This window comes from Acinonyx jubatus, chromosome D1, assembly GCF_027475565.1.
Source record: "Acinonyx jubatus isolate Ajub_Pintada_27869175 chromosome D1, VMU_Ajub_asm_v1.0, whole genome shotgun sequence".
Classification (NCBI taxonomy): domain Eukaryota; kingdom Metazoa; phylum Chordata; class Mammalia; order Carnivora; family Felidae; genus Acinonyx; species Acinonyx jubatus.
The window spans coordinates 54,519,353-54,545,028 of record NC_069390.1 but is presented as its reverse complement, the minus strand read 5'-3'; the positions used below and the strand labels follow the sequence as shown (position 1 = coordinate 54,545,028).

Below are 25,676 nucleotides of genomic sequence, written 5' to 3'. Positions count from 1 at the left end.
TCGCGAAAGGAGGCCGGCGCTTTGTGTGTGAGCGGCATGTGTGTGCTTAAAGACACAGCCGCCCCGCCCTGGAGCCGGCAGGAAGCAGCCCCGCGTGAAAGGGCCTGTGTCCTCTCCCCCTCCAAAGCCTCTGTTCCCGGCTCTTCCTGCCTGCCCCGCGCGCCGCCAGGCAGGGGCTGAGCTAATCATCAGGGCAGTCCGTCGCTGGCCAGAGAGATGGACAGGCTGTCACTGCTGTGTTAAGAGAGCGAAGGGGGAGTGTCCGGGTGATACCAGGTTTGTCAGGCAGGCCACTGTGAGATGTGTTTTGTGTATTTATGCCACAGTTTGCCTTGGCTCTTGCCACTGTTGCCGTTCAGGATTTTTTTGTCTGCTGGCTCCTGCACCCCCCTCCCCCCTCCCGTGCGTCCTAGTCTTTCGTTCGTGGGCCTAGCCTTCGCGGCCCCTCCTCTCCAGTGCGCCCCTCCTCTCCTTGCCCCTGACTGGCGCCCCTCCCCCCCCTTCCCGAGAGTTCCCTGCTTTCGCTGTACTCCCAGATCGCGGAAGCTTGCTGTGCCTTTAAAGAAAGCAGACTCCTGGCTGTGACGCACTTCTGGCTGTCAGCCAGGAAGATCGCTCCTGCCAGGCTGACTGAGAAGAAAACCAACAACTTTTCTTTTGTGTGTGGGGTTACTTTCCACTAGCCCCCCCTTCCTCCTCTCCTTTCAAGATTTAAATGCTAATGGCGGATTAAAACCTGTAGATACGTTTGGCTTTGGGAGTCTGGTAAGGCCCCCCCCCCTCCCCTGCACTGAGACTTTTTCTCCCTCCCTCTTTCTCTGGGTTTTTGTTCAAACATGGACGAGGGGGTGCGGTGGAGTCCCCCCCCCCCCCCTCCGCTTTCCTGCGCCATCCTTAAAGGGGAGGGAGAGGAGAGGGAGCGCAAGTAAACACTCAGAAACAGGCGCTGGGAGCAGAGCTTGCCAACATCCGGGAGTTGGCGCCTTTGAGAGCAAAGGGTTGCTTTCTTTCCCCCTCGCGTAGATAGATGTCAGCGTGTTTTTGTTAAGAGGGGGAAAGCGTGCGCCTGCACATTGAGCTGTAGAGACAGCTCAACAGAGCTTCTCCGTTCCTGAGTGAGGCCTGGGTGTGTACGCAGTGGTGGGGAGTGAAAAAGGTTCATTTTGGCCGCGGGTAGCGACCAGGGTGTGTGAATACAGCAGTGGGGGCAGGTGCTGATGAACTGCTGAAGGGGGCTTGGGTGTGTATATGCAGTATATGGCTATAGGCCCCAGGTCTGCTTCGTGATGGCAACCCTTTTGCCCACATCCTTCTGATCTGGACGTTGCAGAGCATGGGGGGGGGGAGGGGCAGATATCAGTAAGCCACTTTTGAAGAAACCAGGGAAATCTTGGTTTCCCTTGCATTCCTTTTCTTGTTCCTCACCAGAGCTCTGGGCCAAATTCTAGGCTACATAGAAGGGTTGGTCTGTGTGAAGAGGGGGAGGCCTGAGTCCAGAGTGAGTCCCTTTTAGGGGACCCAGGAAATATACCCAGCAAGCTGGTTTGCCCTGATCTCAGGAATGCAGAGAAACCCTGTGGAGTTAGACAGGACAGCCTATCCTGGACACCACAGGAGTTGAAAAGGATTGTATTTTTTCCACCTGGGCTGCTCTTGGAGCCACTGGTCCTTAAGCCTTTTATGTCTTCCAGGCCAAGAGATGCACCAGCAAGATATTTCCTCTTCTGTTCTTTATGATGAATTACTTGATGGTGACATAGCTTGGCCTTTGCTGGCCCTCTCTGGGGTAACCTACCAGGTGAGGTCTGGGTGCTTGCTTGCCGGTGCCTCCTGACCTATTCCTCCCAGAGTTAGAGGAGGAGGGCCTCCCTCAAGATCCGGGTGTTTACTCTTTGGATGTGGGGGTTATTCGATGGTGGGATATCTCTTAGAAAGGTGTACAGAGCATGGAATTTTTATGGCTGCAGGCAGGCAGGCTGTCAGAGTAAGTAGTGGCAAATCTTGCCATTGAACATGGGCTTATAGATAGGACAGGCATTTTGTTTTGTTTTAAATAAATGTTTTATTATTTTTGAGAAAGAGAGCAGGGGGTGGGGGGCGGGGTGGTGGGAAGGGCAGAGATAGAGAATTCCAGGCAGGCTCCCCACTGTCAGTCAGCTCTGAGCCCCATGTGGGGCTCAAACTCACAAACCTTGAGATTATGACCTGAGCTGGAATGAAGAGCCTAACCAGTTGAGCTACCCAGGTGTCCTTATTTTTTTTTAAATAGGCTCCACACATAGTGTGGATCCCAGTGCAGGACTTGAACTCAAGACCCTGAGATCAAGGACCTGAGCTGAGACCAAGAGTTGGATGCTTAACCGACTGAGCCACCCACGTGCACTCAGACATTTCCCTTGTGAGCTCTGAGCCTGTGAGCCTTTGGAAATAAGGGATAGAGAGGGGGTGGGGCTTGGGAAAGGATGCCTTGAGGTGGGAGTTTGTGTGGGGATTTGGGCCAAGAAATTCTGGGAGTGGGAGCTATCACCTAAGAGAATGAGCTTTCAGTGGAGGCAAGGGCTTGTGATCAGTACAATTTTGTAGTTTTCTGGGACCAAATTTCACTTTGGTGTTATCTTGAGGTAGGGCTGGTGTTCTGGCAGGCAGTAAGTGAGTTAAAGATGGTCTCAAAAGGAGCTGGGGGGGGCTTGGGGTAAGGAGAGCAGTGCTGCCACAACACAACTCAGACCCTCTGGCATTTGACCTATCACTTGGTTAAACCCTTGGAACTGAAACTTTTCTTGAACAGACCCCAAAGCTTAGCAACCTGACCCTCTGGTCTTGGTCCTTGCATCTGAGCAGGTGGTTTGCATTAGCTTCAGTCCTGGTAGGAAACCATGGCTAGGTTTTAACTCTTTAAGACCCAGAGAGGGTACAGGCCAGGTGGCTATGCGTCTTTGAGTGTCCTTTTCCTTGTCCTGATATATCTTTTCTAGAAACAGGGATTCCTGTAAATGTGGGGCTTGGTCCTGATGTAGGAATTTACATTATATCGGTTTTGAAAATGTAAAGAGGATGCAAGGCCATAAGTTTATAAGGTAGCTTCTTCTGTGTCTTGTGTCTTGGTTCCTTCTTGAACTCAGGGAAGAGAGGGCACCTTACCAGGTCTGTGAAGTCTCTGTTTGAGATTCTGAGGGTACTTCTTTTCACATAAATGGGTAGGTGGGAACTCTGAAGGTGCCTTGAGAAGCCTTGGTTTGTTTGTTATTTGGGGATTGTGGGTGGGTCGTACCTGATCACATTGGGTGGATCTCAGATCCTTTTGTGAAATGGTTCTGAGCTACAATGCGGGGATCTGTTTTTCCATCACCATGACCATCACCCAGTCTTCTGGGTGGGGCTTGCCTCAGATTTCAGGGGGAGGGTGGGGAGGATGGTGCTTTGGCTGGGAGCCCTCGGGTTCTAAGCCAAGGCCTGCTTAAAGCTATAGTCCCAATCCGAAGACTAGCCATGCCACTGGCTTCAGTCATTCGTTAACCAGAGAAATGAGTGGCTGTCTGTCCTAACAGCTCCCACCTCAGTGTCCTGTCTCTGGAAAAGTGCTTCTTTATGGGCTTTGAGGTGACAAAGTCATTCTGGAGTGCCTCATGTTGAGTATTGGATTCTTCCTGTTTCCTTGCCTGGGGAGCCCAGAAGAAGGCATTTGGCCTTGACACCAGTTTTCCTGAGCAGTAGAACTAGTTTTAGACAGGCTCCCCCAAGGAGGACATAAGGGTTGTATGTTTTGCCTCTGAGATGAAGGGAAGAGGTTGGTTAAACCTCAGGTCATTTTTAGCAGCACAGCTGTGGAATCTCTCAGAGGGGGCAAGATATACCTCCGGTTGCAAATAAAATTTCTGACCGAAATTTTGGACCTCTCCAGACAGCAAGTCTAGAGGCAACAGTGGGGATGAGGGGGAGGTGATCTGGGCCTCATTTCCCTTGTTCCTAAATAGCTTAGACTTTTTTTTTTTTTTTTTTTTTTTAAGAAGCCCCAATAGAACATGGCCATTGCTGCCTTCACCAGGACCAAGCATGGTCCCTCTAACTTTAGGCTGGCCAAGCACTAGAAGAGTCTTTTTGTGGTGCAATAGTTGAGACCATCTGTCTTCATCCTTGCTTTGCCCCAGGGTGCTAGGCATTCAGTGCTGATGGATAGGCCATGCTGGATGAAAATCATCCAAGACTGAAGAACATTTAGGCCCTTTAGCTTCTTTGCCCTCCTGAGAGTTCCCTTTACCACTTCACTTGGGTCTTACCAAAGCCCAGGTGAATTGGCTCATTTCCAAGTCTGTGATGTTGGTATTACAGGTGGGTATTATTGGCTTTTGTGGGGTCAGGAAGCACTTAATTATAATTAACAGTTATATTTAGCATTTAATTATTTTCAATATTTTAATGCTTCGTGTATGTTTAATATCATTCCTCATCCTGCTGTAAGCTCCTCAGAGGTAGGGGCCATGTCATTGTCTCCCATTTCCCATGTGTCTTCCAGCACAGGATGAACATATGTATGGAGCAAGAAAATAACCTTTTTGCTTGTTTGATAAGCACTATACACTTGCATAGGAAGGAATAAGAAATGATAGGGAGTGGATTACCATCAGATTTATGTATATCTTTCCCCTGCTAGACAGTGGGCACCTTATGGACAAGAATGGAGTCCCAACACATTGAACACAGAAGGTGCCTAGCAAATGTTGTTTCCAAAGAACCCACACCTTAGAGGATACTAATATGTGGGGAAAGTTACAGGTGATGTGACTCTTAACCACTCTTGTTCTTCTTGGAATAGTGACAGAGTACCTGTGACAGGAGGTGGGTGGTGGGACTGATTGCCCCCATGATTTGTGGGAATTCTGGGAGCTCCTGGGAGGTGTTGAGGAATATTTAGTCACCAGGTATGTGGTCTCTTGGGCAGGTTGGCAGGCAGTTGGCTGATTCTCAATGGGAAGGGAAATTGGAAGCAGGAATGCCAGGACAGGTACCTAATCCTTCATTAAATGTCCCGTGAGATCTCTGCCAGAATTGGATGTGGCATCATCCAGTCCCTCATTTGAACCATGTCTTTGACATTTCTGTGGGAGATACACAAATCCAGAATTTGGAGAGTTTTCCCTTTAAGGACTTGTTAGGTAGAATTTGGATACCTGCAGAACGAGCCAGAAATCAACCTTTCTGCTTAAGATTAGTGATTGTGGGGGCGCCTGGGTGGCGCAGTCGGTTAAGCGTCCGACTTCAGCCAGGTCACGATCTCGCGGTCCGGGAGTTCGAGCCCCGCGTCAGGCTCTGGGCTGATGGCTCAGAGCCTGGAGCCTGTTTCCGATTCTGTGTCTCCCTCTCTCTCTGCCCCTCCCCCGTTCATGCTCTGTCTCTCTCTGTCCCAAAAATAAACGTTGAAAAAAAAAATTAAAAAAAAAAAAAAGATTAGTGATTGTGTATTGTATACCTACCATATACCAGGCACTATGCTATTTGCGTTATCTGCTTAGTCTTGAAGCATCACAGTAACCCAGGGAAGTGTTTGTGATTCCCGTTTTGTAGAGAGGAAACTGAGACCGAAAGAACTTACGCTACTTGTCCAAGGTCACATGGGATCACCATTCAGACCCATGCCTGTCTGAAAAGCCATGTTTGTTGTATGTTTTATTTTTTTATTTTTTAAATGTTTATTTTTGAGAGAGAGAGAGAGCTCGAGGATAGGAGGGGCAGAGAGAGAGGGATAGAATCCGAAGCAGGCTCCAAGGCTGTGAGCTGTCAGTACAGAACCCAGTGCAGAGCTCAAACTCATGAGCTGTGAGATCATGACCTGAAGTCGGATGCTTAACTGACTGAGCCACTCAGGCACCCATGTTCTATGTTTTAAGGGCACCATGTCCCAAAGAGGAGGGTTGAAGAACAGCCTTGAATGTTATATTTTCTGTGGAACAGAAAGATTGCATGTAGAGCTTGTGGACATTGAATTAAATGCAGGATTCTTTACTGTTACAAATTTTACAGTAATTTTATTTTATTAAAAAAATTTTTTTGATGTTTATTTTTGAGAGAGAGACAGAGCATGGGTGGGGGAGGGGCAGAGAGAGAGGGAGACACAGAATCTGAAGCAGGCTCCAGGCTCGGAGCTGTCAGTACAGAGCCCGATGTGGTGCTCGAACCCACAAACCATGAGATCATGACCTGAGCCAAAGTCGGATACCTAACTGACTGAGCCACCCAGGCGCCCGAAGTTTTATAGTTTATTTTATTTTATTTTATTTTATTTTATTTTATTTTATTTTATTTTATTTTATTTTATTTTATTTTATTTTATTATTTTTTAAATTTTTTTTAATGTTTATTTATTTTTGAGAGAGAAAGCACGAGTGGGAGAGGGGCAGAGAGAAAGGGAGACACAGAATCCAAAGCAGGCTCCAGGCTCTGAGCTGTCGGCACAGAGCCTGACATGGGGCTCAAACCCATGAGCCGTGAGACCATGACCTGAGCTGAAGTCGGACGCTCAACTGACTGAGCCACCCAGGCGCCCCTATAGTAATTTTAATGTGTACTTTGAGCTTCTTTCTCAAAATTCCCATGGTGCCTTGGTAGATTTAAGTGCTGTGTGAAGAGAGATTTATTTAAATATTAAGAGCCAGTAAATTGAACCACTTCCCCCTTCATCGTTCATCATGGATATCTGATATGATTAACTGCTCTTCTTTTGGTTTTCAGGTGCATTGGGGTGACTGTTTGGTGTCACCAAGATGACACTCCATGCCACCCGGGCAGCGGCACTTCTCTCTTGGGTGAGTAGTCTTCCTCTCTTTTTGTTGAGAATTTTCCCAGAAAGTTTGGAGGGGTGCGAGAGGGAACCAGGGCTATGTAACGTCTTCTCATCTCCAGATTAAGGAAATAACAGTTTTCCTTTGCCTTTCTCCTTAGTTTTTAACTTTTATTATCCCTGGTGATGTTGCTGCTGACAATGGTCCATAACTCTGCTTGTGTGGCTTAGAAGAGTATTATCTTCTAAGCTTCTGTATACCTCTTAGGAGAAGTATAAATTTCTTTTCTCATGGGACAGTTGGCTGCAGCACGGCATAGAGACCTGTCTTCATTTGCTTCCTGTGCATTTTCCTAACTAGAAGGGTTTATGCTGAACTTCAGTAACATGCAGGGACTTTGGTCTTGAAAGGCCTTTTATTGTAGGGCAAGGTTCTCCTTGCTTTCTTTACCATGATTCTGTCTGTTTCCACTGTTTTCCTGTTGCCTTCTTGATTACTTAAATCCTTGTGCTAGATCTTTTCATACATTTGTCCAAGACAAACAATGGCAAATGAAGGAGTAATACCGAGCACTGGGAACATAAAGGTACAGAGAAACAGAGGAGGCCACAGAGTGTAGTGATGACAAGCATGGACCTTGGAGTCAGACAGCCTGATAGAATCAGCACTCTCACCTGTGTGCGTGACCCAGGGCAAGTTACTTAGCCTCTCAGCACCATATTTTTTAAATTGAAATAAAAATACATCATAGAGTTATTATGAGGACAATGAAATAATGTTTGTAAAAAGCATTAAGCACAGTATCTGAATAAATAATAATTCTTGATACTTAAAATATTGCCAGGGCATGCTATATGGTACAGGGTATTTTAGTAGTCACCCTGACTACTGATCAATTAGGGTCAAGTGAAAAGCCAATCAAAAAAATTACAGAATAGTTTGAAGGACATGAATTTTTAATTTCCAAGTAGGGTGGGCTTAATAAGACATTGTCTTTAATTGCTGTAAATCTCTAGTCAAGAAATGTGTTTAATATACAGGATGTACAAGGGTGCCTGAATGGCTTAGTCGGTTAGTGTCTGACTCTTGATGTCTGCTCGGGTCTTGATCTAGGGTCATGAGTTCAAGCCCCATGTTGGGCTCTGCGCTGGGTGTGAAGCCTACTTTAAAAAGAAAAAAAAAAAAATAACAAAACGTACATTCTTAGTCTTCAGTTTCTGCAGTAAATGTGAATTTTAGTTGTACAGTTTAAAATGGGTATTTTTATATTTATAGTTTACTTATTTTATATTTCCATTACATTTCAGTTTATTTTTCAATCAAGTCTCATGTTTATTACTGAACCAACCTACTGGTGCAGAAGCATAATGACAGAGAAAAGTCATTTCCTTGATAAAACAGATCTGCTGTTCAGGTAGTGGGGAGGTGATGGAGTAGGATGTAATGGAATAGGAACATACGACTTTCAGGCGGCATAAGTGTGTGCCATCTCATGTATGATCCCTTGTAGACCCAGCGTCGTTCTTTTCCAGAGCTGCCTCTTGGAGTTGTATCAGATTTTATTACCAGTTTTTATCCGAATCCACTGGAGAATGGGACGATTCTGCTTTTGTTTCTTGGCCAGGAATCGCTTGATCCTGAAAGTCTTGTGAGAAGACATACTGAGAAACCGCACCACATGGCACAATGGCAGTAGCAGAGAAGAGGAGAGCTCAGTGTTTTATATCTATGTTAGAAACATTGTCTCTTCCTTTTCCGCCCCTCATCCCTAGGAAGGGGCTGGTTGTGAGCTATGTCTCTAGTTCAGCAGATTAACTGAATATTGGAGGATCCTTCAGCCACATTCTTTTATTTTTTTATTTTTATTTTTTTTAATGTTTATTTATTTTTGAGAGAGAGAGAGGCAGAAGGTGAACAGGGGAGGGACAGAAAGAGAGGGAGACAGAATCTGAAGCAGGCTCTAGGCTCCAAGCTGTCAGCACAGTGCTTGACATGAGGCTTGAACCCACCAACTGTGAGGTCATGACCTGAGCCAAAATCTGATGCTTAACCAAGAGCCACCCAGATGCCCCTAGCTACATTGTTTTAAGTTCATCAGTTTATTTATTTAGGTCCTATGTTTGGTTTTATGGTGAGTACTACCATTACAGAGAACAGACATAGGGTTAGTCTTATTTAGCAGCAGATACTTGCATACTTTTTTCAAGAGTCAGAATGAACATGCATTAAAATTATTAATATATAGTTACATAGAAATTTTCAATTTAAACAAAAGATTGGGGCATCTTGGTGGGTCATTTTGTTAAGCATCTGACTTTGGCTCAGGTCGTGATATCCTGGTTCTTGAGCCCAAGCCCTACTTTGGGTGAACACAAAACACCACCTTAGGTCAGCCCCTCTTCTCTCTCTCAACAACCCCTCCCCCCCCCCCCCCACTCCTCCCGGGATTCATTCTCTCTCTCTCTCTCTCTCAAAAATAAATAAATAAATAAATATAAAAATACATATATACGCACACACACATACATACACACACAAAAGGCAGCTAAAGTGGATTTTATGATACTGTGGCAGCATCAAATAATACTTGTTACATTAGGGGGAAGAGTGGCATAGAACACACACATGTGACAATTACAGTTGTGGTTTAGCAAAAAACAACATAGGAAAAAAGACTAGAAGGAAATACTTCAAAATACTAAAAATGCATGGATTAAAATACGAGAATGAGTGGGTTCCCTCCCCGCCAGGGTTTCAATAATTTATTTTATTGTGTCAAAATGAATTTATAGTTTGCTTGAAGTGTATCTTGAAACTGTTCCCTACCCAGAAGTTACCATGAATAAACTGTTACAGGGAATAGGGAACTTTTTAAGATTCAACAACCTTAAGTAACTCTGAAAACCTTACAGGCAGCTCTTGGGTTGTTTATTGTTTAGTGAGCTCGGCCCTCACTCTTGTGTTTTGAACCAGACTAGTGAGCTTCTCCACTTCCTCAGCTTTCCAACAATTTCTCATTTGAGAGCAAAATAATGCACAGGAAGAAAATACATTTTTATATCCATGAAAGAAACTGTTGCTGGATTCTTACTTAATTGGTGTGGGATGAATCCAGATTCCTTAAGTGACTTTAAATCCGCTAACTGGTGTGATTTTTCAGTCTTGTTAGTGACACAGTCCTTGAATGTTTTTCTTAGATTACAGGTATTAAAAGGAGGCTGTTTTGGGTGCTTAAGTCTTGGCACTCTCTTCATTTTCAGCTGATGGAAAAGGACCTTGGCCTGGTCCTTCAAATCTTCTTCAAAATCTTCGAAAATTTACACTCGCCTTTCCTGACTAATTAGATCAAGCGTGACAAGATGGTATAAATGTATTGTCTTTAAGGCTTCAAAGAGAGGTCATATTTTATGTTCTACTCTTTTTTTTCCCCCTTAACTTTTAGCCTATTTTAACTTAGATCCATCTAGAAGTTGTTTTTTTTAAACTTTTTTTTATATTTATTTTTGAGAGAGAGACAGAGCATGAGCAGGGGAGGGGCAGAGAGAGAGGGAGATACCACATCTGAAGCAAGCTCCAGGCTCTGAGCTGTCAACACAGAACCCGATGTGGGGCTCAAACTCATAAACTATGAGGTCATGATTTGATCTGAAGTCGGATGCTTAACTGACTGAGCCACCTAGGCGCCCCTAGAAGTTGTTTATATTTTTAAGTTTATTTATTTTGAGAGAGAGTGGGGAAGGGGCAGAGAGAGAATTCCAAGCAGGTTCTGCATTGTCAGCACAGAACCTGATACGGGACTCAAACTCACAAAGTGCAAGTTCATGACCTGAGCCAAAACCAAGAGTTGGACACTTAGCTGGCTAAGCCACCCAGGTGCCCCCCTGCCTTTTATTTTTAAACATACGTTTAAAAAATTTTTTTAATGTTTATTTTTGAGAGAGAGAGAGACAGAGCATGAGCGGGGGAGGGGCAGAGAGAGGGAGACACAGATGCTGAAGCAGGCTACAGGGTCTGAGCTCTCAGCACAGAGCTTGACTCGGGGCTGGAACCCATGAACCGTGAGATCATGACCTGAGCCAAAGTCAGACACTTCACCGACTGAGCCACCCAGGTGCCCCTAAAAGTTGTTTTTAACATAAAAATATTTAACTGAATAAATAGTATCATTTCTGTGGCTGAGTTATTGTTTCTTTTCATTTAATACTCTTGATTCTCTAGTGCAGTCAGCCTGTTTAACTACTGAGAAGTAAAAGTTTTGCTACATCTACTTCATTATTTTAATATTATTAATAATAATAGTGCTTTGCATTTAGCACTTGTATTTTGTTACATATTCTTGCACCCATAATTCCATTTGAACGCACACCAGTCCTCTAAAGTAAACAGCAAACAGCGTAGGAATTCCATCCATTGGGCAAGTGAGAAAGTAGGTACGGAGAGAAATAAGTTGATAACAAAGGTTCCTGGCAAGTTCGTGGAAGACCTGCACCCAAAATCTTTATCTGGGAGCTCTCATCCCAGTACCAATTCATTCATTTCTTCATTTATCTACCTTTCTTTCTGTCAGATTATCTAGTAATCTCTACACCCATTGTGGGGCTCTAACTCACGACCCTGAGATCAAGAGTAGCATGTGCTTCCGATGGAGCCAGCCAGGCGCCCCATAGCCCAGTACCTTCTAAAGAGCACATTTGTAAACAGAAACTACTCATTGCACATAATAACCACTGTGCTGAAGTTCTTAAAAATACCTTGTTAATAAGCAGCCTAAGTTCCCTTCTTACCTCAGTCTTGCATGTGTGATTGACTGACTTAGCAAACCCTTTGTTCCTCTGGTAGTAACAAAGGTGAAGTTCAGCCAAGGCTTCTTCTGAACTTGATGCCTTTGGAATTTCTGAGGTTTTCCTGGAGAAGTTGACTGTATGTGCTTGTTGAATAACCTGTGTACCTGACTCATTCGCAGGTGACTGACTGCTGGTGAGTTTTCTGGTTGTAAAGACTGATTTAGGTGGATGCCTGCCTAAAGGCAAAGAAGAGAAAAAGGCAATTGAATCAGGATTGCCAAGTTTCTCTCTTGGGTTCCCAGCTCTTCTTTTCCTCCCTTATTTTTTCTTTGTTATCTTGTTCTCTCATCATTTCTCCCTGTGTCAGCCAAAGGTTTATGTCTGGGAAGGATTTTTAAAATGTGTAAATAACAGGGGTATCTGGCTGGCTCGGTCGGTTAAGCATCTGACTTCAGCTCAGGTCATGATCTCACGGTTCCTGAGTTCGAGCCCCGCATCGGGCTTGGTGCTGACAGCTCAGAGCCTGGAGCCTGCTTCGGATTCTGTGTCTGTCTGTCTCTCTCTGCCTCCAACCACCCCCCCCCCCGCCCCCGCCCCCAAATAAATAAACATTAAATAAATTTTATTATTAAAAATTTTTTTTTAACATTTATTCATTTTTGAGAGACAGAGTGTGAATGGGGGGGAGGGGCAGGGAGAGAGGGAGACACAGAATCCGAAGCAGGCTCCAGGCTCTGAGCTGTCGCACAGAGCCCGATGCAGGGCTCGAACTCACAAACCATGAGATCATGACCTGAGCTGAAGTCGGACACTTAACCGACTGAGCCACCCAGGTGCCCCAACGTTAAATTTTTAAAAAATGCATTAGCAAAATTTTGTATCTGTGTGATAGTATATAAAACATACGTAGTATTTAATGTAAGTTTTGAATAGATATTTCAAAGTCCACGAGATAGAAAGGGCTATAATGTGAAAATTTGAGCTATGGAGGGTTATAATGTAAATATTCAAGAGATACGAAGAGCAATAATACAAAAAAACCTTTCTTTTAACCCGCTTCTGACTCCCCTGTCCCTAGAGGCGGTGGTACAGGACAGTTTCTTGTGTGTTCTTCCAGAGCCATTTTATGCCTAGTTATAGTTAAATTATATCCCTAGTGCTGGAGCATCTTCGGAGAATTTTGGCTCTCATTTAGTTGAAGCCAGAGGGGGGGCGGGGGGGGGTCTGAGGCTGCACGCAGGTGGCTGTTACTGGGCACGTGGCTGCAGCAGCTTCTCTCCGCTGAAGTGCAAGCTCCGAGGACCAGCTGTTCTTCGCGCCTGCGGCCTGCAGCTGTGGGCACCCACTGTGAGCAGGCTCATTGTCGGCATCTGGGGAGCACGGCCAACGCAGTGCTCCTCACACTCGCAGTGGGTCACCAGGCTCTCCCCTTTGTTTCACAGGTGAACAGTCTGCACGTAGCCAGCCCTGTGGAGGCCGTGCTGCAGCTCCAGGACTGCAGTGTCTTCCTCAAGATCATTGACGGCATGTGAGTATACACCACACCCCTCTCCAGCCTCCCACGTGAGGCTGAATGTTGGGCTGGGGACCATATTTACTCCCTTTCCTTGCCGACAGCTGTGACCAGAAAGCATGGGCAGGATTGCCAGCGTGGGGCCCCGAGGCAGGAGCACACTGAGCTCATTGCCTAGTCACTCACTCTCTCTATGCGAAGAGGTTTCGCTCTGGTCCCAGCCCATGGCTTCCTCACTCTTGCACAGAGAGCCTGCAGGTCTCTGTGCTTTCACAGGATTTCAAGAGTCTGCTCTGGGCCTCCCTGTCCTCTTGTCTCAGTGAGAGTCTTCCATACCTTCTCGTGGCTCTGGCCTGTCCTTACCTCACAAGCCCTCCTGACAACCTGTAAGGCCAGGAGGAAGAAAGGGGAAGCTCTTGCACTTAAGGGAAATAAGCAGCACCTAGAAATCTTATCTCTAACTTGTTAGTGTGCCACAGATCTGCCCCTTTCTAAACCATTAGAGCTTTTCTGGGGGTTTTGCCTGCCTCATTAACTTGCTTTGTGAGGTCGATTAGCATTTGATAAGCTGGCTTGTTGTCCCCTAGCCAGGATTCTAGTGAGCTTTTTTTTTTTTACATCTGTCTTTGAATGTCTCAGTTATCTGGGAAATCAGCGGAGTGGGCCTCCCCCTTATATCTTCCCTCTCTGGAACCAAGCAAAGATGTAACCTACAGTTACAAGGGTCAAGCTGTAACCTACAGTCATTTTTTAAGGCTCATATAGTTCATTCTTTTTCCTCTGTCATCAAGCCTTCAGAAATTAGGGCAAAACTGACCTTCTTTCACATCTTTGTGCTGTGGGCAGAAGTAGAGGTCAGCCATAATGTAGAGAATTGAGGGGACAGAGAGGACCATCCCTTTTCAAAGGAAAGCACGGTAGACAGCCCCCAGGTCAGGGATAGTCTGAAGTGTTGACTGAGAGTGTTCTTGTTCCACACGTAGCAGGTAAGAACTGGGGTGGGGGCTTCAGTATCTCTGTGAAGCAGTTTGGCTACCCCTTCATAGGGAAAGGAGGCAGAACTGAGCTTGTCAGAGGCAGGGGCTGGATCTGATTCACCTTGAGTTCCTCTGCGCCTAGCTTGGGACAGTACATTGATTCGGTTTTGATTAATGTTTGTTGAGTAAGTGAACAAAAATGTAGTTGATACTGTTCATCACCGAAGTCTAGTGGGGCTGAGTAGCCTAGAACAGATGGATTCAGCAAGAATGGTTTTTGGTTTTAATTTTTTGAATGTGTTTTTTGAAGTGTATGTTGGTGGTGGGATGTCTTATAAGGTTTTTTTAAAGTCCCTGTGGCTCTAACTAGCACCTGCTTTAGTGCCTCTGAAAGAGGTCACTATTTTCTTACTTTGATACAGACAGTACCATTTTCTTTCCCAGTTACCCAGGCAGGACCTTTCAACATCATCTTGAATTCCTCCCTCTCCTTGGCAGTGATTCTACTAGGTCATCTTCCTCTCATTTTGTCCTTTAGAAGACTTCTCACATCTCTGCCTCACTCTGGATACCTGGCCCTCGTGGCTTGGTTCTGCTCTAATCTGTGCGTATTCCCAGGGCATTCCTGTTCATGTGACCTCAGGAACCTTCTTCCTCCAGTCCTTCTTTCATTGTGGTGCCCCACAGCTGGTGGCTCAGGGATGGACTCTTTATTGCCAGGAGGTTGAAATCTAAAATCTCCAGCCTTGGCATTGAAGAACTTTGATCAGGGACTCATCTCCTCCCACCAGTCTTGTTTCCTACTCATTTCTAACTCCATACCTACCCTATTTTTTTTCTTCCCGGATCCTGTAGAATTTCCTAAGTTCTGGATTTTATTTTATTTTTTATTAAAAAAATTAAATTTTTTTAATGCTTATTATTTTTGAGAGAGAGAGAAAATTAGCGGGGGAGGCCCAGAGACAGGGAGACACAAAATCTGAGGCAGGCTCTAGGCTCTGAGATATCAACACAGAGCCTGACACAGGACTCGAGCTCATGAACTGTAAGATCATGACCTGAGCTGAAGTTGGACACTTAACTGACTGAGCCACCCAGGCACCCCTAAAAAAATTTTTTTAATGTTTATTTTTGAGGGAGGGAGAGAGCGAGCGAGCAGGGGAGGGGCAGAGGGAGGGAGACAGAGAAACCAAAGCAGGCTCCAGGCTCTGAGCCGTCAGCACAGAGCCCGATGTGGGGTTCGAACCCACAAACCACAATCCTGGCCTGAGACGAAGTCGGACACTTAACCAGTTGAGCCACCCAGGCATCCCTTGATTTTATTAATTGTATCATGGTACTGCTCAACTTGTTCTCCCCGCCGTCGCCCCCCTCCCCCACCCCTGCCACCTCCACCCCCAACCCAACCTTGTTGCCTGTAAACTGGTAATTAGATCCAAGCTTGATTAGCTGAAGGGTTTTTTGTTGTTGTTTTCTTGTTTTTGCACAGATTCTTCATAGGAGAATTATGTACCACCTATAAGTTAGCATTTTGCAATTCTTTTTTTTTTAATTTAAATTTTATTTTTTTTAATTTACATCCAAATTAGTTAGCATATAGTGCAACAATGATTTTAGGAGTAGATTCCTTAGTGCCCCTTACCTATTTATCCCATTCCCCCTCCCACAACCCCTCCAGTAACCCTCTGTTTGTTCTCCATGAGTCTCTTCTGTTTTGTCTCCCTCTCTGTTTTTCTATTATTTTTGTTTTCCTTCCCTTATGTTGTTCTGTTTTGTCTCTTAAAGTCCTCATATGAGTGAAGTCATATGATATTTGTCTTTCTCTGACTAATTTCACTTAGCATAATACCTTCCGGTTCCATCCACGTAGTTGCACATGGCAAGATTTCATTCTTTTTGATTGCCGAGTAATATAGCCTTTTGCAGTTCTTAGTGAAAGGAATTATCTTTCAAACCCTAATGAAGTGGTAGATCTACACAGTTAACATCAGTGGCTGGTAAAATCATTAGGCTGACGATACCTAAGCCTACTATTTAATTTTAATGTCATGAAAATATGGGCAGCCAGGTGTGATGCTCTTTGTGTTGTAAAGGTACAGTAGGGTGTAGCATGGTTTTTGGTATGTGTGTTTGTTTTTGTTTTTGTTCTTGACTTAAGAATAGATCAAGGTGGGATGCTTGGTTGGCTCAGTCATTGGAACATGCAACTCTTGATTTCGGGGTCATGAGTTTGAGTCCCACTTTGGGGGTAGAGATTACTTAAAAAAATAAAATCTTGGGGAAAAAATAGATCAAGGAGCATTTGTTTTTGAGGAGGTCAATTTCCTTGGCTTAATGACAAGAGCAGTAGAAATGTCCAAGAGGTAAGCATGTGTATCCTTGGTTTAGCAACTGTAGCTTGGTAACCTGGTGGGAAATTTTCACTGGGAGGGTTATAAATTCAAGATGCACATTTTCCAAGTTGTCTTCTAATGCACTGCCTGAGCCTTAGACTAGGAGAAGTGAAGGTGTAGGGAGGGTAAGAGAGGAGGGAGAGAGAACACAAATACATGTGTGTGCGTGTGTGCGCGCGCACGCGGTGGAGGGGATGGGTTGTTGAAATTCCATGTTAACCCTAATCTCCATCTCGGATCCAGGCCAGTGCAAATCAGCTTCCTTTGGGAAGACAGATGTGTTCTTGGTGAACGTGTTCTGGCTTTTTCATTGTGGATGATGCTACTGTTGCTAACCTAAATCAGATGCTGGTTCTCCAGGGAAGGCCGTGGAGGATGGCAGGGTTGGTGGCAGATAGCAGCTGTGGGGCTTGAACAGGTCTTGTTCTTTGGCCACTTGGCCTTCTCTCTGGGAAAATACATTGACATCAGCCCCTCTATCAAGTTTCCCTTTCTGTTCTGTGTGAGAATAGCCTGAAGCAAAAAGGCTGTCCCATCTCTGATACCTGTGAGACTTGACTAGCAAAGTGTAGTAGAGTCATTTTGCCAGAAAACCTAAAGCTCTGACATTTGTGTTACTGACCTTGACCTCTCCTCTTCCTGTTCTAAAGCATCCTTCATCTGTTAGTCAACCCATATGTACTGAGTACCTCCTGTACCCTAGCTTTCAGGTCACACAGTTAGAGGGGTCATTTGTAAGTGATGCTGTTGTATCAATCAGTGCTGCAGAAAGTCCTGAGGGGGAGGAAGGAGTCATGACTGGTAGTGGTTGTGGATAAGACTTGAACTCACTTTTTAAAAAAAATTTTTCTAATGTTTACTTTTGAGAGAGAGAGCATGCAAGTGAGGGTCAGAGAGAGAGGGAGACCCAGGATCTCAAGCAGGCTCCAGGCTCTGAGCTGTCAGCACAGAGCCCAAAGCGGGACTCAAACCCACAAACCACGGGATCATAACCTGAGCTGAAGTTGGACGCTTAACTGACTGAGCCACCCAGGCGCCCCTGAACTCACTTTTAAAGGATGGGCTGGATTGTTCCAGGTCCAGCATGTTTAAACCATATTCCATGTAACTTTACTTATCCTAGGGGCTTAGTGGGGGGAAAAAGAGGTTTTGTGGTCAGACAGGTTTAGGAAATAATTCACGTTATATCCTTTTCTTTAGAAAATGCTCGGTTTGGTTTAACCCAGCGTTTCTCAAACATTTAACCTGAGAACCCTCTTTGTTTTTTATCTAATGGAGTACACTTAGGGAAATTACTGCTCTGTGCTGAGGCAAGGAGTCACAATGTTCCAGATTGTGGGTAGGTAGGGAAGATGGCTCTTTTAGGAGCCTGGGAGGAGATTGGCATCTCCTGATGGCTTTGTAGGAGTCCCTAATCACACACCAGCTATCCAGAAAATGGCTCGTGGGGGGTTCACTTGGAAGAATCCTTTGTAATCACGTGGGAGAGGGAGGGAGGTACATTCGTGGTCTTGGCTTGGGTGCTGCTTATGCTTTGCAGGATGTCCGGCACTGCTAAGTTCTCTGGTTCTCAGGCCCTCCCTGCCCTCCAGAAAGTTGACTGAAACCTGGAACATTCAGTAGAATCTGGAGGTTGAGGAACAAGAGGCCCCTTTAATTAGTATCTCCAGCCATAGAAGCCCAAGGAGAAAAGTCTGCTTTCTGACTTCTAGTGAAGCTATTCCCCAGTGAGGTTGACAGGGCAGTTAGCCTGAGCACCAGGGGCCTGGGCTGTGTGAGGGCTCCCCCTGCTGCCTCCCTCTCCCCATAGCTCTCTCAGCATGTAGCCTGCCCTTCCAGTTAAACAGACCAGCGCAGCAATACCCAGCCACTTGAGTGTTGTCCCTTGGCCTTAGCCATCTCAGCCTTTGATCTGTTGTGTTGAACTTTGCCCTGTCCCTTCAGAGCCTTGGGAATTCCCTCCGGTTCTTTCAGTTCTTTGACTTGTTTTTCCCTTTCCATCATTTGTCTTACTCTCACTGTGTTTCCCAGGCTTTCTGACCTTTTACAGTTAAGCCATTCCAGGCTACTGAACCTAGCTTCCCCTTTGTCTCCGTCATCTTCGTCCTCTCCCCTCGGCCCCCTTCCCACAGAGCCTTTCATATTCATGAAGAGGGTGGCAGAGTTTTTTCCAGAAGGACCTCCTGCCTCAAGTTCCCACTTCTCACCCACCACACCGTTCCTTCTGACCAAATGGTGTCTTGGTATCTTCTCCCCTGCCACCAGCATCTCTCCCGGATCCAGTGCAGACCAAACCTGAAGGAAGGGGCAGGTGGCATGGAATGGAGTAGTGAGGGGGGAAGGATTGCTTAGTACTCTGGTCCTGATACTTGTTCTTTTTCTAGCCACGGCACTGATGAGGGGCAGCAAATCCTGCAACAGCCGGTACCAGAGAGACTGGACTTTGTGTGCAGTTTTTTGCAAAGTAAGCACCTTTCTTACCTAGCTGAGAAGGAGCTGCTTCCTCAACTCCCAGGACTTTGGGAATCCAGAGGAACCAGCTCACAGGTGTCTGGAGGTGCAGAGGCTCAAGGCTGCTGACTCTGTACCACAGAGATGAATATAACTGTTTCCCTGGGTCTGGTGATGCTTATGCCGTCAGGGAAGAAGAGTGTCCCTTCAGTCCCAGAGCCCATCTCTAAGATCCAGGTAGAGCCAGAGAGTCAGTTTTTAGGACTCATCACCTTGGGCTCCCCGCCCCCCCCAATGCAAGGAGTTGGAGGAGAGGGATGGATCCATGTTATCCTCTTTCCCTTGTAAGAAAAACATTCCCCTGGATGATTTTGAATTAATTACCTAGGCAATAGATGGGGCAGAGGCAGATTTAGGTTGAGGTCTTGGCTCTTCTATTCACAGCTTGTATGGCCTTTCTGGACGTAGGTTTTTTGTCTATAAGATGGAATAATTGCTCTTAAGGTTGATAGGTCGTAAGAACAGATGTAAAGTTAGCACAGTGTCAGTTCCCCTCCCTTGTACAGTCATGGACACAGAGTCCTCTTTGACACAGGAGCTATCAGCCATCACCCCCTCAGGAGAGTTATGGGAAAGGTGATAATAGATTTAGATAAAGCAAAGGTTAATTGATAGTTGGCATAACAGCAGAAGAACCAGGTGTCCCTAGTCCTCCTGATCTAACTCAGCTTCAGGCTTCCTCTACGACCTTACTTGGAATAAGACCCTAGAGTGACCTGGAATCTCTGGTTCCTTCTCTGTGGTGCTGAGCAGGAGTTGATGCATTGGGTGGGTGAGTGCAACGTCATGTCCCAGTGCTGCTGTGAATTCCTAGCCTGCTTTTTTCTTGAACTATCCCTGTAGTCCTTGGGCTGACCTAGGATAGAACTAACTTCAGGTGGAAATGTGTGTGTTGGGGGAGAGAGGACATAGGAGCAAGGAGACTTATGTCTCCTAGCCCCACCAGAGACGGTGATTTTGTTCTACTTTGAGGTATTCTCATGATCTCAGGAATTGTGTCCAGGAAGTTCACCCTGTTTTCTACATTGTCATCTTTACAGAAAACCGAAAACATCCCTCTTCTCCAGAATGCCTGGTGTCTGTGCAGAAGGTGATGGAAGGGTCAGAGCTGGAATTGGCCAAGGTATCTATGGGATATCGGATGTGGGGGTGGGAGGGTGGCACCAGTTGGACCTGCCAGGCCTTCTCTTGGTGATGAGTACTTTATTTCTGGGGCTCATGGAGGTTAGAGGTCAGCCATCTGGCTGAGGCAGATGCTGATTTAGCCCAAGGAGTCTCAGAGCCCATGCCCTATGACAGAGATTACTAGACTATTACTGTGAGCCTCAATGAAGACGTGGCAGGCATTGGGCCTCACCCAGGTGTCATAGTCTTCTTTTTAGCTCAGTCTCTTTCATTCCCTCCACTTCCTGTTTCTGGGTGCTGGCCCATAGAGGGTAGTTTAAGCTTTGTAGTTAGGTTCCATGAGTCCAGGAATTCAGTTGTACACCAGGCTTTTTGTACAGTGGGCAGTAAGTCCTCAATCAGGTGTTTCCTGGTGCAGTTAAGGGCAGGGACCTGGGGCTACTGAGTTCTAGGAGCTTTGGAAGAGCCTCTGGAATAGTTCAGAGTCCCCAGAACATTCCAGAGAGGGGAGCACTGAGAAGAGAGACAGTCCTGCTCAGTGACTGTCTTCTGTTTGGCTTCTAGATGACCATGTTGCTGTTATACCACTCCACCATGAGCTCCAAAAGTCCCAGGGACTGGGAACAATTTGAATATAAGATTCAGGTAAGCCCTGTGTCTCCACCACACCTGGTGGGCCTAGCTCGTGCTTCACCCTACTCCATTGGTTTTCTTTCAACAACGTATATTGTTCTTTTAAAAAATTAGGTTGTAGCAATTCCAGCCATTCTTTATAGGATGTCTGGAAAATATTGAAAAGCGCAAAAGAGGGAAATAACAATTGCTTCTAATCTCATTTCCAGAGACAGCTAACTGCTAACTTTTAAGAGATCTACTTCCAAGTCCTTTTGTGTGTGTGTGTGTGTGTGTGTGTGTGTGTGTGTGTGTATTTTTTTAATGTTTATTTATTTTGAGAGAGCAAGAGTATGAGTAGTGGAGGGGCAGAGAGAGAGAGAGAGAGAGAGAGAGAGAGAGAGAGAGAGAATCCCAAGCAGGCTCTGTGCTATCAGATTTGAACTTTTTTTTTTTTTTTAATTTTTTTTTTTAACGTTTATTTATTTTTGAGACAGAGACAGAGCATGAACAGGGGAGGGTCAGAGAGAGAGGGAGACACAGAATTTGAAACAGGCTCTAGGCTCTGAGCGGTCAGCACAGCCCGACGCGGGGCTCGAACTCACAGACCGTGAGATCATGACCTGAGCCGAAGTCTGATGTTTAACCGACTGACTGAGCCACCCAGGCGCCCCATGAACTTCTAAACCATGAGATCATGACCTGAGCCGAAGCTCAGAGTCAGATGCTTAACCCACTGAGCCACCCAGGTGCCCCATTCATGTTCATATATTTAACTGTGGTTGTAAACTCTAGTGGTAACTCTCCTGTGTTGGGATAATATGTAGAAATTGTGAGTGTATATTTTTACACAAACTGTCATTCCATGTGTTTCCTCCTTTCCTCTAATGGGAGGGATTAGTGAGAGAGAATATCTTTGTCCGTCATGACCGTTTAGCTCAGAGCTGTTACCTTCTCTCCCCTCCTCTACTTGGTCTCTAAGTGCATTTGCTTCACTATAGAGGGAATGACCTGGTTTCCAGGAACTACCTGCCTGGAAGGGTCTGATGTTGGCTTTGCTTCCTGTATGAGCAGCTGTCCTTTATTTCCCAGAGCAGGAGGAGCTGGGATGCCACAGTGGGTAATATAGGTGACTGGGGCGGGGGGGGGTGTGGGGTGGGCATGGGCAGTGCCTAGAGAGCTGTGGCCTTTCACATAGTGGTAAAAATGTTGAATCATCTCATTTTATACTCATTTAGCTCATGGCTCTCCTCTGAGGTTGAGGTTGTTGTGGCATGGGAAGGATGGGTGTCTCCTTCGTTTAACCTTTTCTCTGCTGCAAGCTGGCCACAGACCTGGTAGAAACAAATTCTTTTTTGTTTGTTTTTAAAGTCCATTTATTTATTTTGGGAGAGAGTGTGTATGAGCAGGGGAGGGGCCGAGAGAGGGGGGAGAGAGAATCCCAAGCAGGCTCCGTGCTGTCAACGCAGAGCCCAGCACTGGGCTTGATTCCACGAACTGTGAGGTCATAACCTGAGCCAAAATCAGGAGTCAGACCCTTAATGGACTGAGCCACCCAGATGCCCCAGAAACAGAAATTCTAAAATATAAGGAACTATATAGCAGGCTGGCCAGAAAAGTCCAATCAACTCTGTAGCTTTGGAACTCAGAGAAGGGCTGATTTTACAGCTGAGCTGGTGGGTAAACTTTGGATGAGCCCTGGAGGTGTTCTCACTCAGAGAACAATAGTGAGGGTCCTTTGGAAGAGGGCAACATAGTTACGTATAAAAGCTTTCCATCTGCACTACTGTCTTTGCCCATTTTCTTTTTTGTGGTCAGGAGTGAAGTCAGGTGGGAACTCTTTCTGACCCTGGGTCATCTTCAGGGGAACCGAGAGGGCGGGAGCCAGCAGGGCAATGTGTCTCTAGTAGAATGTTCTCAGCTGGACTGGGGGGGGGCTTTAGGCTTTGAGAGGAAGACTGGGCTCCAGCAGCTCCTGGGGCTGACACTGCTGGTGTGGTGCCCTTCATCTCTTCAAACCTCCCTAGCACCTAAAGTGATGCTCTTCTTCTCTCTCTCTGGTCCAGGCTGAGTTAGCAGTCATTCTCAAATTTGTGCTGGACCATGAGGATGGGCTAAACCTGAATGAGGACCTAGAGAACTTCTTGCAGAAAGGTAAGTAGGGCCCATTCCTGAGGATGCCCTGTCTGAACTAGGCACTGCTAGGACCCCAAATTGTTGAGAAACGCCGTGGGGGTTTGTTTCAGGTCCCAACCAGGCAGAGTTTGTGCTCAGGAAAAGTGTGTGTAATTGGAATAGGTTGATTTCTGGGCCACATTGCCACCATCCCAGTTCCTACTGAGCTTCTCCTGCTGCCTGGCGGTGCCTGAGCAGGACGTTACATGTGATCTCGTCTCTGTTAGGTTGTCCTTGAGCACTTCACACATACCTTTTTTTTTTATTAAAACAATTTTTTTTTAATGTTTATTTTTGAGAGAGAGAGAGAGAGAGAGAGAGAGCGAGGGCGCGTGCGCGAGCGCATGCACAAGGGGCAGAGAGAGAGGGAGACACAGAATCCGAAGCAGGCTCCAGGGTCTGAGCTGTCAGCACAGAGCCTGATGCTGGGCTCAAACCCACGAATTGTGAGACTATGACCTGAGCCAAAGTCGGACACTCAACCCACTGGAGCCACCCAGGCATCCCTGTTTTTTATTTTTTAAGCAGTTGCTACTCTAGGCTTAGAAGCTGGGAGTAATGCCTAAAAAAAATGGCTTTTCCCCCTATGAAGTTCATGTTCTAGGTGGGAAGGCAGATGCATAAATCAGTAAGTATGAAGAGTGAGTGCTAGAACAGAGAGGTACGTGATCTACCAAATGCCTTCTGGAAGTACAGTAGAAAGGGTGAGAGCTCCCCCTGTCTTCTGGTGAAGAGGGTATCTAATGACAATGGGATGTAAGAAGTGGGTCGAGGCAGGTTCTCTTTCCAGCCACTGAATTTGATGTTCCTCATATTCACGTTCCTCTTCAGCCCTTCAGATGGAGATGTTGGAAGTATGAGTCTAGAATGTAGGTGAGGGTTCTGGGCCAGGTTATGGGTGTACAGGTCAGTGTGTGGATGACCATTGAAGCCATGGGCACTGTGGGCAGCACAGGGAGGCGTCATCAGAACTCTGGGAGCTTAGATTGTGGGTGTAGGAGGGAGGGGCAGATAGGGAGACTAGGAATGGGTGTTTAGGGGTAGGAGAGCCATGTGAAGGTAGTCGTGGGAGCCATGGGAGGGGAGGAGGTTTTGAGAAAGGGGTTTTGTTGGCAGGACAAGATTTTAGAGTGGAGGAGTTGAGAAAGGCCATCGGCTCTCATCTGAGAGGGTTGGTGGGCTGAGAAGAGGAGATCCTGCTCAAGGCTCCCAAGCTGCCTCTGCAGTGTTGGATGGGGGGGAAAGCATGAGCACTTGGTCCAGTCGCTAAGCAGGGAGGACACCCTCACTCTCCTGTGCTCTCCTTGAGCACTTGCTGAGCTGTGGAAACGGAAGCCACTTGCTTGACTAGGCTTAGGGACACTGACCTCTGGCTAACCCAGACGCCAGGTTTCAGATGCTGCCTGGTGGCCTCCTTCTATAGCTTACATATAATTGTCTGTGGATCCACTTCCACTAAGGCAAGTTCTCAACTTGTATAAAGATGCAAATCTTTTCCCTCTATTAATCTCTATATGGTTGGTTTGCTCCTTGCCCTAGCTCCTGTCCCTTCCACCTGCTCCAGCACCATCTCCGAAGAGCTGTCCCCACCCAGCCACCAGGCCAAAAGGGAGATTCGCTTCCTAGAGCTACAGAAGGTTGCCTCTTCCAGTGGGAACAAGTATGTGCTGGGCCTCCTCTCCTTGGGTGGGGCCTCAACATCCAGTCTTCAAATCCCTGCATTCTAGAAGCTAACGCTGTTCACCAACCTGTTACGTCATCAGACAGCGCTTAGAGTATGCTGTAGATGTTCTCACCTGCCCCAGTATTAATTAGGGGAATTGGTTGGCATCCATTTTTAGCAGAAGGCCTCAAAGGCTGTGTTCCCTGTTTATGGAATTCCTTTCTTCCTTGGAGACGATGCTAAAGTCCCTTTTCTCAGTGCAGCTCTGCAGAGGTGAGGGTAATTTTTTTTTTTTTTTTTTGGACAAGGAAATTGAAATTGAGGCTAGGAGAAGGGAGAAGAAAAGCTTTCTCAAGGTCAGTCATGAGGCATGAGATAGCCCTATCAACACAGCAGAGGTGCTTAGCTTCCCAGCCAGTGCTCACATCCCTAGAGCCCTGCTTGCCCATCCCTGCCTGTTGCTCTTCTCTTCAGCCTCACACTTCAGGCTCTGACCATGGCGTCTCCTTCTTCAGCTTCCTCTCAGGTTCTCCAGCCTCCCCTATGGGCGACATTCTGCAAACCCCACAATTCCAGATGAGACGGCTGAAGAAGCAGCTCGCCGATGAGAGAAATAATAGAGATGAGCTGGAGCTGGAGCTGGCTGAGAACCGCAAGCTCCTTACTGAGAAGGGTAGGCGCCTGGCATGTTGGCAGGTGGTGTGTGAATGGGCAGCATTGGGGATTTTCATCCGGGGAAGTGCTGGGCTTGTGTGAGGAACAGCCCCTCTGTTCTCTGTTTGTTCTGCTGGCTCTGGAGCTTGGGGCTCAGCCATGGGCCAGTCAGGCTGACCTGGAATCTGGTGCTGCCCTTGGCCCCATCCTCCCCTTCCCTTAGATTGGATGCCACCTCCTCCTTCTTTCTTCCCCTTAGTTCTTTGCTGACTCTCCACTCTCCTCCTTTCCCCTCCTCGGGAGCAGATGCGCAGATAGCTGTGATGCAGCAGCGCATTGACCGCCTGGCTCTGCTCAACGAGAAGCAGGCGGCCAGCCCATCGGAGCCCAGGGAGCTTGAGGAGCTCCGTGGCAAGAATGAGAGGTATAATTCTGCCTGCTTCCTTCCCAGCTCCACACCCCACTCTGTACCCATGGGGTGGCAGTGAGGGTG

General features: G+C 46.5%; 1 protein-coding gene and 1 pseudogene across 8 annotated transcripts in view; one reads left to right on the top strand and one right to left on the bottom strand.

The window, feature by feature from the left end:
* NUMA1 (nuclear mitotic apparatus protein 1) overlaps positions 1-25,676 on the top strand; it is a 72,284-nt gene that overhangs the window by 31,134 nt on the left and 15,474 nt on the right. For 3 of the 8 annotated variants that reach the window (XM_027039713.2, XM_027039715.2, XM_027039714.2), the window contains exons 2-10: positions 6,727-6,800; positions 13,003-13,088; positions 18,828-18,907; positions 19,995-20,077; positions 20,644-20,724; positions 22,758-22,845; positions 24,406-24,526; positions 25,045-25,202; positions 25,490-25,607. In XM_027039713.2, coding sequence (XP_026895514.1) covers positions 6,759-6,800; positions 13,003-13,088; positions 18,828-18,907; positions 19,995-20,077; positions 20,644-20,724; positions 22,758-22,845; positions 24,406-24,526; positions 25,045-25,202; positions 25,490-25,607 — 857 coding nt within the window. In that variant the 5' untranslated portion in view covers positions 6,727-6,758. Of the gene's footprint in view, positions 1-63; positions 277-560; positions 766-1,060; positions 1,127-6,726; positions 6,801-13,002; positions 13,089-18,827; positions 18,908-19,994; positions 20,078-20,643; positions 20,725-22,757; positions 22,846-24,405; positions 24,527-25,044; positions 25,203-25,489; positions 25,608-25,676 lie in introns of those variants that run through there. The other 5 variants (XM_027039716.2, XM_027039717.2, XM_027039712.2 and 2 more) reach the window with 4 other exon arrangements.
* On the bottom strand, positions 8,242-8,655 carry LOC106966020 (60S ribosomal protein L39-like; annotated as a pseudogene).